The sequence below is a fragment of the Echinops telfairi genome, unplaced genomic scaffold, assembly GCF_000313985.2.
Source record: "Echinops telfairi isolate 266 unplaced genomic scaffold, ASM31398v2 ScPeMD7_7469;HRSCAF=8507_0, whole genome shotgun sequence".
Taxonomy (NCBI): Eukaryota; Metazoa; Chordata; class Mammalia; order Afrosoricida; family Tenrecidae; genus Echinops; species Echinops telfairi.
The window spans coordinates 83,598,313-83,609,987 of record NW_022111372.1 but is presented as its reverse complement, the minus strand read 5'-3'; the positions used below and the strand labels follow the sequence as shown (position 1 = coordinate 83,609,987).

General features: G+C 56.7%; 1 protein-coding gene across 1 annotated transcript in view; it reads left to right on the top strand.

The window, feature by feature from the left end:
• Positions 1-876: 876 nt before the first annotated feature.
• PPARGC1B (PPARG coactivator 1 beta) overlaps positions 877-11,675 on the top strand; it is a 116,090-nt gene continuing 105,291 nt past the window's right edge. The window contains exon 1 of the mRNA XM_045284713.1: positions 877-968. Coding sequence (XP_045140648.1) covers positions 891-968 — 78 coding nt within the window. The 5' untranslated portion in view covers positions 877-890. The remainder of the gene's footprint in view (positions 969-11,675) is intronic.

Here is an 11,675-nt window from a genome sequence, read left to right as displayed (position 1 = left end):
CCTGCCCAGCTTCCACCAGGCTGAGCCCAGTAGGAAGAGACAGAGATCGTATCATCATCCACGCAAATGTGACTGCCAGAAGGACCGGAGTTTTAAAGGAGACTGCAAGAACTAAGGAGTCCCGTGGCCGTGTGTGTGTGTGTGTGTGTGTGTGTGTGTAGCCTGTAGGGCTAGGTCATTTCTAGGCATTGTGAACACCTCCCCCGTCCCCACCCCCCGTCGAGGGCGGTGTAAAACAGAAATGTTCAGGTTTAACAGAATATGGGTTAACGCATCCTTCAAGGAGCGGATAAAATTGGCACCTCCTCCGGCAAGCCTTCCTTGATTTCTCTTGCCCTCGAATATTGCTCTCTCCTTCTCTGGCTTGGCACCCTGGGTGAAGAAGCAAAAGCATTCCAGGCTGTCAACCCTGGACCTCTTTTTCTTTTGCTACTGAAGTTCACTGGAGCTTCAAACGAAGACCTCCGTCTCTCAGGGCCTCAGTTTCCCGGGTTGAACAGAAGCAGGTTGTCTCGCAGGGCCCGCCCAGCGCTAACGCAACGTGATTCGCTCGGTAGGAGCGGGGGGCTGCCCGCATTGCTGCGCAGGAATCAGGCTGCAGGCTTGGGGCACCGCTACCGGGCTGCGGGCGCTTTCTCCCGGGCTAGGGGCTGCGGGCTTGGGTCGTCGCGCTCCACGCCGCGCGGGAGAGTGGGGGCGCGACCCCCTGCTCGGGCGGGCGCGCGCGGCCCCGCCTCCGCAGCCCGCGGCCCTGCGGCAGCCTGGGCCTGGAGCTCCGCCCTCCGCCTCCCGCCGGCCTCTCTCTCTCCTCCCTCCTGCTCGCTCGCTCGCTCCCTCCCCCCGGCCGGCTCGGCGCTGACTCCGCCGCACGCTGCAGCCGCGGCTGGAAGATGGCGGGGAACGACTGCGGCGCGCTGCTGGACGAAGAGCTCTCCTCCTTCTTTCTCAACTATCTCGCCGACACACAGGTACCGCCGGCCGAGGTCCAGGAAGGGGGTGCGGAGCCGATAGGACTGCCTCCTTTCCCGCGGGGCGGGGATGCAGAGGGGAGCGCACTGGGGGCGCGGGGGTTCCAGGCTGCAGAGCCCCCCTTCCTTGAGCCCTGCGTTGCGCTCCGTTACGGGAGCAAGAGACCTGGGGGTCCCCCTGCGCTTGCCGAAGCGCTGGGGGCGCTGTGATCCTTAAGGGAGGGTCTAGCTCTGGCCGCTTGGAGTCCTCCCCTTCGCGGGCAGACTGGGGGTACCGCGGCAGACTGGGGGAGCACAGCCGCGCCAAGATGTGGGGGGCCCTTGGGCTAGCGCTGGGCACGGGAGGCGCGCCCTCAGCGCCCGGCACTTGCTATCGTAGTTTCACGTGGACTTGTGGCCCCAGCACGAGTGACTCCCCCAATCTCCGGAGCCCCCTCGTCTTTCAGCCCCTGGTCCCCGCGGGTGCTGCTGCTGGCCCCCCGCGGCTCCCCAGCAGCGCCCGCAGCGCGGAGTTTCCTGCCAGTTGCCGGCTCTAAGGCTTAGTGGTTTGTGGGGCACGTGGACATGCGGGCGGGGATAGCGCCTTCCTGGTTTCGCTACTCAGCGGAGCCCCTGGGGAAAGCACGGCAGGCAGGATGGGGACTCGGGGACGATCTGGGGGCGCCTGGGTCCCCCTGCGGCGCGCGGCCCCGGTGCGGGCTCAGTGCTGCAGGGGGAAGGGAAGGCGAGGCGGCGTCCCGGGCTCCGGCGGCGCCTGGGAGCCTCACCGACGTCGCGCGCGTGACAGGAGAGTGCGATCTGGTGTGCGGGGAGGGCCAGGTGGGGGGCAGAGAAACTGGTGGCTCGGAGACGAGTGTGCCGCTGGGACAAACAGCCGCCGAAAATGCCCGCACAAGGTGGTGTGTGTGTCTATGTGTGTCTGTGATTCCCACCCTTCCCCCATTGCTCTCACCCCATGCCTGTTGCAAGCGTAAAGTTTGGCCCCAGAGTTAGGGGTTTTTCTGGAGGCGCCCGCCCGCGGGGTGCCCGCCGGGAGACTCGGGGTGCGGCGGCGTCGCGGAGGAGACCCAGGGAGCGGGCGCCCGCCTGGGCGCCCAGAGGGACCGCCGCGCTGAACCGGGCGCGGCCCGCCGGGGCTGGTTTGGTACCTGGAGTGGCGGCGCCGGTGCCGGCTCGTTTTGCATAACATGGGTGGGAGGGGAAAAGAGGGGGGCGGGAGGTGGGAGGGGAGAGAGGGAAACTTTGCCTCTTGTTATAATCCGCCTGTCTGGGCGGCAGCAGCTGTCATGAGACCCGGTGGGCGGGGAGAAGCTTGCGAGCCGACTCCTTGCGGTGGAACGCGACTTGCAGGGGACGCAGCCGCCGAGACGTTCCGCTCCAGGCCGACTCCGGGTGGCGATTTCGGGCTGGCGACCGGGCCGGGGCGGCGCGACGGGTGTCGCCGAGAGGAAGCGTGCTAGGAGCCGGGGAAGGCTGGCCCTCCTTCGCAGCAGAGGACGCTGCGGCGGGGCGGCGCGGTGGGTGGCGGGTGCACTCCGGTGGGTGGGCTCGGGTTGGGGCCGAAGGGGCTGGTGGAGTGTGATTGAGCTTTGCTGGGCGGGCGGGAGTGTGGAGAGCAAGCGAGCGGGCTGTGTGTGTGTGTGTGTGTGTGTGTGTGTGCGCGTGTACACGCCGCGCGCGCCGGGCGCGCACCTTTACCTCTGACGAAACTGCGGTGGAGCTCCCGCCGCGGTCACCGGGTGCAGCCGTCACACGCCCCGCGCGGGTGTCTGCACCCCAGGCTGGTCTCAGCCCCAGCGGCTCCGGAGCCCACAGTCCGAGGCTGGGGCACCTGGAGCGCGGCAGGGCAGAGCTGCCTTTGGGAAGGCACCGTCCCCAGCCCTCTGACTAGGAGTGTCACCCACCCTTGCCGCCAAGAGGCGGGCTAGCGAGGCCTGAAGTAGCTTGGAGACCCGGAGCCGTGGCAAGAATTCGCCGGCTGAATCTGGCCCTGGGTTTTAACTACGGCGTCGTGTGCCGTGGCTCAGCAATACGTAACCAATTGCTCTTTTAGCCGCCCAGCCAGCCAATGCAGCAGGTACATTTCACCCACGCAGCCCAGAAAATTGGCTAATCGGGTGTCAGCAGGAGCAATGCAGTGAAAGTTAATCTGGGACCTTTGCTTTTTTATTGGACCACGTGACAGGCGGGTGCTCTTGCCGGCCCAACTTGGGAAATGTAATTGATAGGGTGAGCCTTGCAGCCGCCCCTAGAAGGCTCGGCACGCCGAGCCTGAAAAGGACGTGGGCGGGTCATCGCGTGCCTCCTCGTTTTACAGTTGGGGAAAGAGGCTGCGAGGGGTGAGCGGCTTGCACAGGACCACGCAGCCAGCGGGTGACAGAGCCACCCAGGGCTCCTGACTCCAGGTCCTGTGTGTTACCTCGAAATAGCACTGGACTTGGAGTCAGAAGGCCTGAGTGGAGTCGCCTTCCCCACTCTCCGGCTGCGTGAGCCGGGCAAGCCATTTGAACCCGCGAGCCTCGTTTCTTCATCTGTCAAATGGGGCTGGTGGCGGCGGCATGCGAATCCGGTGGCGTGGTGGCTGGTGGGGTGAGCACCTATGCATGTGAGGTGTCTGCTTGTTCCGGCAGCGTCCTCTCCTTGTTTCTCCCTTCCCTCCCCGCTCCTCTCCCTCCACCTCCACCTCCAGTCGTCTGCCTCGCCCTTTGGGAGGGGTGGGGGAGATAGTAATTCCGTTTTGTCTTTGCTCTATAGACTTTGTTGTGTTTGGTGGCTTATGCTGGTGGGGGATTAACTAAAGGGCTTCGGCTCAGCAGGAGAGTTAACTTTTACCCATTCAGGCCAAAGTACAGACATTTCCTAGAACCATGATTGTGAAAGCTTCTTAGAAAGGTTGGAGGCATGGTTCCCCAAGAAGTTAGGGTTTACTTCACCTCTGCCCTGGCCGTGCAAGCCTCCAGTGCCCTCACCCACCAGCCTGCATAGCCTTCCCCTCCAGTGGGCCTTCCTGGCCCAGCCTGCCCTGCTGCCTGGTCTCCCTCCTCAGCCAAGCATGCTGTGTGTGCCTGGTCTCCCTCCTCAGCCAAGCATGCTGTGTGTGAGCCCTGTGGCCTAGTAAGATTCTAGGGCAGGAGCTGGCCCTTTTAATTTTTTTGTGCCCGCATGGCACCTGTCACCATGATGAGCCTCATCCCTTCACTCAGCTCTTGGCTAGGGACCTGGATTACAGACAGTACAGCTGGGCCCTGCCCTGCAGAAGCACCCAGACTGGCAGGGGAGACAGCTGGGCCACAAGTGTGGGGAGAGAGGAATGCAGAGGACTGCAGCTGCGGGCAAAGACTTGGGCTCCAAAGGCCATGCAGTAAGCCCACACTAAATATGGGTTGTTTGCAGTTGTTGGGACATCAATCATAGATGCCCAAAGTGTCAGGGCTGGCAGGAATTTGATAAATCATCTGGTTCAATCCCTTATCATTAAAAAAAAAAAAAGTTGTGAAAATATTAGAGACTCCTGGCAAGTCTAAAGAAGAAAATGACAAATAGGTGACAATGGCTGCTCCTTTTTGTTTATCCTTCTGGTCTTCTTTCTTATTGGTTCATACGGATGACGTCTGCCTGAGAAAGATGAAGTTCTTCTGTGTATACTGTTTTGTAACTGGAATGACACGCCCGTGCCCCTGGAATGACACGCCCGTGCCCCGTTCTCCCTCATCAGTGTGCTGTGAACATCTGTCCACATCGATACACATTCTACTTTATTATTTTAATGGCTGTATCTTCAAGGGTTGAATCAAAATATATTTCGTCTGTCCTTTTTATCCCCTTGTTATTTGTAAGTTATTTTCCATTTTTGCTCATTTGCTCTTTATTGTAAGCAATGCTGAGACGACTGTCTTTGTGCCGTGTCTTATTCCTTCAATGAAGTTCCTGGAAGTGAAATGAGCCTGTCAAAGGAACCGGACAGGCATTTGGTAAGCGCATTTCTGGAAGGCCTTCTAGAAATGGTGCTTACTTACCAGTGTTATGCGGGGCAAGGCCTGGTTCCCCAGGCCGACCCAGAGAACTCTTGGCTTTTTTGATGTTTGTTCACTGTTACCACGCTGCTCCTCAATAAACCGCGCTGCCCTTCCTGTTTCATGTGCCTTTCTTTGCTTATCAGTGGTGCTGGACCTTCTCTCCCTAGGAATATGGTTCTGACTGGTGAAGTGAAGTGCCAGCTTGTGAACGCGGCCCATGATGCAATTGGTACCTCGCTCCCTTTGTTCGACAGCTGCTCTAAGCACTGAAGGGACCTTGGCTACCTGGACACCTGAGAGAGACTTACCACTGCCCCAGTGATCCTTTGCTCAGTCAGGAATATGGCTGCTTCTGTGGCCCCAAAAGCCAGGGCCAACGTTTTTTCCTAAATCAGACGTCCAGCCATTTGTAAGAGCAAGTTGAAGGGCAACTTGGATTGGGTGTTGTCCTTCACCCAAGTTGAGCCCAGAAAGGGCCTGCCTACTGGCTTTTCCTGGGGTCCCCTGAGTAGTGCTGTCAGACAAGCCCTCAGGTTGCCTGTGAAACCCAGGAAAGGCAAATGGCTCAGGACCTGGACCCCTGGCACTCCTATTTGCCCTCCACGAGGGCCCTCTTCTCCAGCCGCTGCAGGACAGCCAGGAGCTCCTCCATTGCCAGCGGATGAGTCACCCTTCTCCCACTCTGGAGGCATAGAAGGAACACTAGTTTGAGTCAGAAGCAGCCTTGCAAATGGGGACTGCAGCTTGGGAGGGAGGCCATCTGGGAGGAGAGCATTCTAGAGTGAGACGCACTCTTCCTCTGCCTCCGTCACTCTCTTCATCATCAACGCCATTAGTCGAGCATCCTCAGGGTGCCGCTTACTTGTCTTCCATTTGCACGATTGCATCTTCTGCCAGCATTCCAAAAGAACCAAAACCCCAAAACATTTCAGGTGGAGGTGCTGCAGTTGTCCTATTTCAGAGGAGTGTTTGACCATTTCCAAGAACTTCACCGGCTTAGCTTGCTGAAGACTGCCCCTGGGAGCCCACAGACCACTGACTCCCAGCTCCCTAAAGACGGGCTACTCTCCGCCATCCTCTCTCCAGCACCCGAGTGAAGGAAGGCACATTGTGCAATGAGAAAGGGGTACTCATAAGACCTTCCTCTCTAGTCCCCAGATGTTCCCTCTGTAAAACGGAATGATAGGCCCTAGCTCTTAGGGTTGGGAATTCAGTATCTCAGGAATGTAAAGTGAGCAATGACTCGCTGCTCATACAAAATGGAAGTCTTCTCATTTTTGAAGCATTTTAAACGGGCAGGACCAAGTATAAAGCAACCACTGATGAATGCACGTGTCTGTGTAAAAAAGGGCGGCAGGTAAAGGAAGAGAACGAGGGGGTTCAGGTGAGTCGAGTGTTTTGCAGCCATCCCATGAGCATTCCGTGAATGCAAGATCAATTCGACTGGACACTTCGGGCACGACCAGACCTGGTGCTTGGCCCTCTCCTGGTCTAGATGCCTAGGAGCCTTGGTGGCTTAGTGAGTCGTAAGTTGGGCTGTTAACTGAAAGGCCAGCAGTTTGAACCCACCAGCCTCTCCATGAGACAAAGATGAGACTTTCTACTCCCTTAAAGATTTATAGCCTTGGAAACCCCAAGGGGCAGTCCTAACGGTGTCCTGTAGGGTTGCTACAGGAATGCATTTGATGGCAGTGGAGCTTGTTTGGTTCTGTTGAGATTCGTCATCAGTCACAATTGGATCTGTCGTTACTCTCGAGATCTTTGTCACACCAGACTCTCCCCTCCTCTGTGTCCTCAGTCCACTGCAGTTGAATTGATTCTAACGTGTGGCAACTCTATAGTACGGGAGACTGTTCCATAGGGTTTTGAGACCACAGACAGCCTCATCTTTCTCCTGGAAACTGCCAACCTTCCTTTCAGTTAGCAGCCTACTACTGAACTCGCCGTGCCACAGGGGCTCCTGATGACAGATCTGCCCTCTTCCAGTTCCCAGGGCTCCCCGGTACTTTTGAATTAAAGCTAAAACTCTGATCTGGTGTTCAAGGGTCCTCAGAGACCCCTGCCTTTATGCAGAGTTGTGTTCTCTTGGGGACCCTGGTCCACTCCCAGACCATGCCGTGAATTTTCCTCCTGGAAGTTTTGGCTCAGGCTGTCCTTTGCAGCTTCCACCACGTCCACCCTATGACCCAGCTCACCTGCCAGCCTTGGGGGCAATGCCTCCTCATTCACCTCCAGCCTCCGCGGTGCCTGTGTCTCTGTGATTTGCTGCTGGCTGCAGAGATCTTTGATGGACGACGCCACCTCTCGGAGCGCCCAGGTCCCCACGTGTGAAGTGATCACCAGCCCTTCCCTTATGAGATGGTCCATTAAATCAAATGACAACGGATTCCAAGCCCCTACCACGATGCCTGGCAGTTAATAAGCACCAAATGACAGCTATGCCTCTTCGAATAGAGCTCACGAGAAGGGTTCTACTGAGCGAGTCATTGCATAGTAAGCTCCACCAAGTCCAGGGTGTTTATCTTTCTCTCACCATCAGTCAATGCTCACCGAGCAGATGCATGTGCTAGACTCCCAGCCTCTTCTGAGCGAACCCTGCAGCTCACAGGATGTCCTCAGTTCCTGAGGAGGGATGGAGCAAAATGCGGCTCCTCCCTCTGGAAAAAGTGATGGTGGATTTGAGCCTTTACAAAGGCCTTCCTGAGCCATGAGAAGAAGGGACTCACAGGTTGGGGTTCAAATCTTGGGTCCGCCACTTCACCAGCTGTGGGGTCTTGAACAATTCGATGCTCACCTCGTTTGTTCTCAAGTCTCAGCGCCTACAAAATAGGACAGCAGAACCAGCCTCTGAGCGTGGTTGGGAGGAATCTCAACTTTGGATCTTCCCCCGGTATCCCGCCGTTTTTCTGTATTTAGAGCCCACCCTCCTCTCTGCACAGTCCTTTGTGCACAATCAAGTGTTCTTGGCCTCTCGAACCCGGCTGGAGCGTGGCCATGCTCACTGCCCTGTGGTGTCTGGCCGGGTTCTGGTCCCTTCAAACTGGATGGCCAGCGCTGGGGGACAAGGGATGATTATTTTTATCCTTGACTAGCCTGGAGACTGTTTTGTATGCCTGGGTGTCAGGTTCTCTGAAAAGAATTTTATATTTTCAGTGTTTTACCGTGGAAAATGCCAGACACGTATAAAAGTAGACAGTAAGCAAGAAGAATACAGCGAGTCCCCATGTCCCCGTCACCCAGGTTCAACTCCTGTCAGCTCCTGGCTGCTCCTGTTGTCATCCACCCACGCACATTGTTTTCCAGTGTGTTTGTGACGAGACTCGAGTACTGTTGTCAACTGGGGTTTCTCCGGACAAGCCTGCCGAGGCTGCTTCTGTTCTCTCCTCTTGTAGGGATGAAACAGGCACACGGGCGTTAGGTGAGTTGCAAGGTCCCACAGCTAGTGAGTGACTGACTAGGGATTTGAACCTTGACCTTGACCAAGTCCTTCTTGTGCTGGGCTTGGGAGGGCCTCTGGAGCGCTTCAATCCCCCCCACCCCCTTTTCCAGAAAAGGACACACTAAGTCAGAGAAACTGGAGAAGGCCCAGTCCCTGACACCCTCCCTGACCAGCTCTTCTCCGGTCTGAGAGTTAGGTCTGGAGGGCTGGGGGGGCATACATGGCAGGTAGCCTTCCGAGAGACTGTTACCCTTGGTGACTGTGGGACCCTGGCCTGAAGTCCATCACCGGCATGGGGCAGGCTGCATTTTCTCCCTCTTGTCATTGTCCGTGAGCACCTCGGACTCCCGCCTCCGGAAGGTCTCTGCTGAGATGCTCTGGACCATCCAGTGAGGGAGACAGGCTGGGGGGCTGGGTCAGCAGCCGGGGTCCACCGTCTCAGTGAGGGAAGGGCCTGGCCTGAGGTCACATGGCTAGTTTGGGCACAAGGTCTCTGGGCCTCTGGACCCCCAGCCCTGTTCTCAGAGCAGAGAGGCTCCGTTGCCACCCAGACCTATCTGTCGTTGGAGATCAAAGAGAGTTTTACAAACGGAAAGACAAAACCATTGATTAATTACCACCAGAGGCTCATAATTACGGCTAGGTCTTCTGGGGAAGAAAACAAACATATTTGCCTTAATTAATTTGTTTAGGGGGCCAAGAGAGCTTTGAGCCCTAGAATTGGGCTCTGCTTGGGACAAGCCCAGTCGCTTTGGCACAGGCCTCTCTGCCTCAGCCTTTTCATCTCGCAAACGGGGCTGCTGGCAGCCCTGGGTGCAGCGGACTGGATGAGACCTTGCTGTGGACTGAAATGACAGCCTCGGCCCTTTGTAGCCCACTGAGCCCTGGGGCCTTGGTCCTCTGGACACTCTGGGGGTTTTGTTGTTATGGTTGTGTTTTGCATTTTTCTTGTAGAATCTGGAGTTTAATTTTTTAATGTTTGCATCTGGGCTTGGACCATTCATCGCTGTGTGACCCTAAGGAAATATCTTAAGTTCTCTGATCTCAGTTAACTCAAATGCAAGATTGGAGCTAATTCTAGTATGTTCTTGCGGTCCTCGAGCATTGATCATGCTTGCAGCATGGCCTGGCATATAGTAGGTGCTCCGTAAGTGGGAGCCACCATGAGGATGGCGTTGGTATAAAATAAATTCCATCAAAGTGAACCCGATCCTCCAGGGAGCCGGAAGTGACCTGGGGGTCCCCCTGTTCAGTGCTCTCTCCTTGATCAGGCTGAGAGTAGACCAGGGGGTGTCTTCAGGTCACCCAGCAGAGGTAGGACAGGACCCCAAGCTGCTGGCTGCATGGCCAGGGCTGGCTTTGCAGGGCAGGGACCCACTGTCTGGGAGCTCAGCCGGGCGCGCCCTGCCTGGCTGAGACGGAGGCTCCCCTGCAGCTCTGCAGCCGTGTTTTCCCCTTGTGATTGCCTGGCAGACGCGATCATTTAGCAAAAGGAGAGCGAGGAGACGGTAGAAAGCAGGCCCGGAGCAGTGGCAGCAGCCGGCCCACCAGCAGCTCCCTGGTGTTGCCATGGCAAACGGCCTTGGCAACGTGGCTGCTCGCGCCTGTAGTTCCATTCTCAGGCTTCTCGTGGGGAAGCATGGTGCCCAGGATGCTGGGGAGGGCCGGTGACCTGGCCTCCACGCTGCTCGTGATCCCAGGCCACAGCGGCCCCTGCTCAAAACATCTGCAGGCCCGCTCTGCACGCCCTGCAGAACCTGACGCTTGAGTGTGGCATTGCAGGCCTTAAATTCCTGTCCGTCCTTCTAGCTGTCTCCCCCCACGTGCTCAAGTCCACAAGGCTGCCCCTCCCTGACTGCACTGCTGCCAGAGCAGAGCATGGTGACCACGGACCTTGGTATGTGGTGCTGCCAGCCCAGTCCTGCCTGGTACCCAGCCCGAGCCTTGCCCAGGAGGGCCCTGAGAACAGGGCAGCCCCACAGACCTTTCTGCACAGCTACTCTGCTCTAAGCCAGGTTCTCGACCTAGCTAACCAATGTCAAGCTCAGCAACCCCATGACGTAGCTCCCCGCCAGCCGTAAGGTGGACAGACAGACAGCACATCCTGGTGCTGTTGCTGCTGCTCCGCCCTGCCTCGCAGTTCCCCAAAAACACCAGGACCTCTCCCACAAAGTGTCCACTCCTCTTCTCCACTCTTCCCATCTCCAACTGCAGCCTTCGCAGCCCAGCTTGAATACCAGCCCCCTCCCCCTTTCAGAGGGCCCCGGTTTGCTCTGTGGCCCCACACCCAACACAGTACTGAAACTGTGTGCCCTGCCTTCACTCTGAGCCTGCCGACACAGAGCAAGCGGGAGGGGGTGGGGCGAGGGCATGGCGGGCGAAGGGGCCCTTGGCATGGCCTGTTGAGGAGATTGAACTTTTCCTGCAGGCCGGGAGGAGCAAAACTTGAATCTGGCTACTGTTGGTAACAGTAACCACCCCCGTGGCTCACTTTTAGTTGACCGCTTGGTATGTGCCACGTGCTTCGGCCAAGGCTCCTAGTGGCATTCTTGTTCAGATGCATCCCCACCGGAGGCTGGCGTAACCGTCAGTAGTTAGGAAAATGGGGGCTCTGTGCAGTTCAGTAGAACTCCAAAAATTAAACACCACACAGCAAGTCGATTGTGACTCAGAGCGACCTTACAGGACAGACTAGAACTGCTCGTGTGGGTTTCTGAGACAATCTTTTTTTAAAAATCGCTTTATTGGGGGCTCATTACAGATCTTATCACAATCCACACATCCATCCATGGTGTCAAGCACATTTGTACATTTGTTGCCATCATCATTTTCAAAGCATTTGCTTTCTACTTGAGCCCTTGGTATCAGCTTATTTTTCCCCCTCCCTCCCCACCGTCCCTCACAAACCCTTGATAATTTATAAATTATCATTGTTTTGTCATGTCTTACACTGTCTGATGTGTCCCTTCCCCCACTTTTCAGTTGTCCGTCCCCCAGGGAGGAGGTTATATGCAAATCCCTGTAATCGTTTCCCCCTCTCTACCCCACCTTCCCCTTCCCCTCCTGGTATTGCTACTCTCATTATTGGTCCTGAGGGATATATCTGTCCCGGATTCCATGTGTTTCTAGTTCCTATCTGTACCAATGTATATCCTCTGGTCTAGTCAGATTTGTAAGGTAGAATTGAGATCATGATAGTGGGGAGGGGGTGAGGAAGCATTAAAGAACTAGAGGAAAGTTGTATGTTTCATC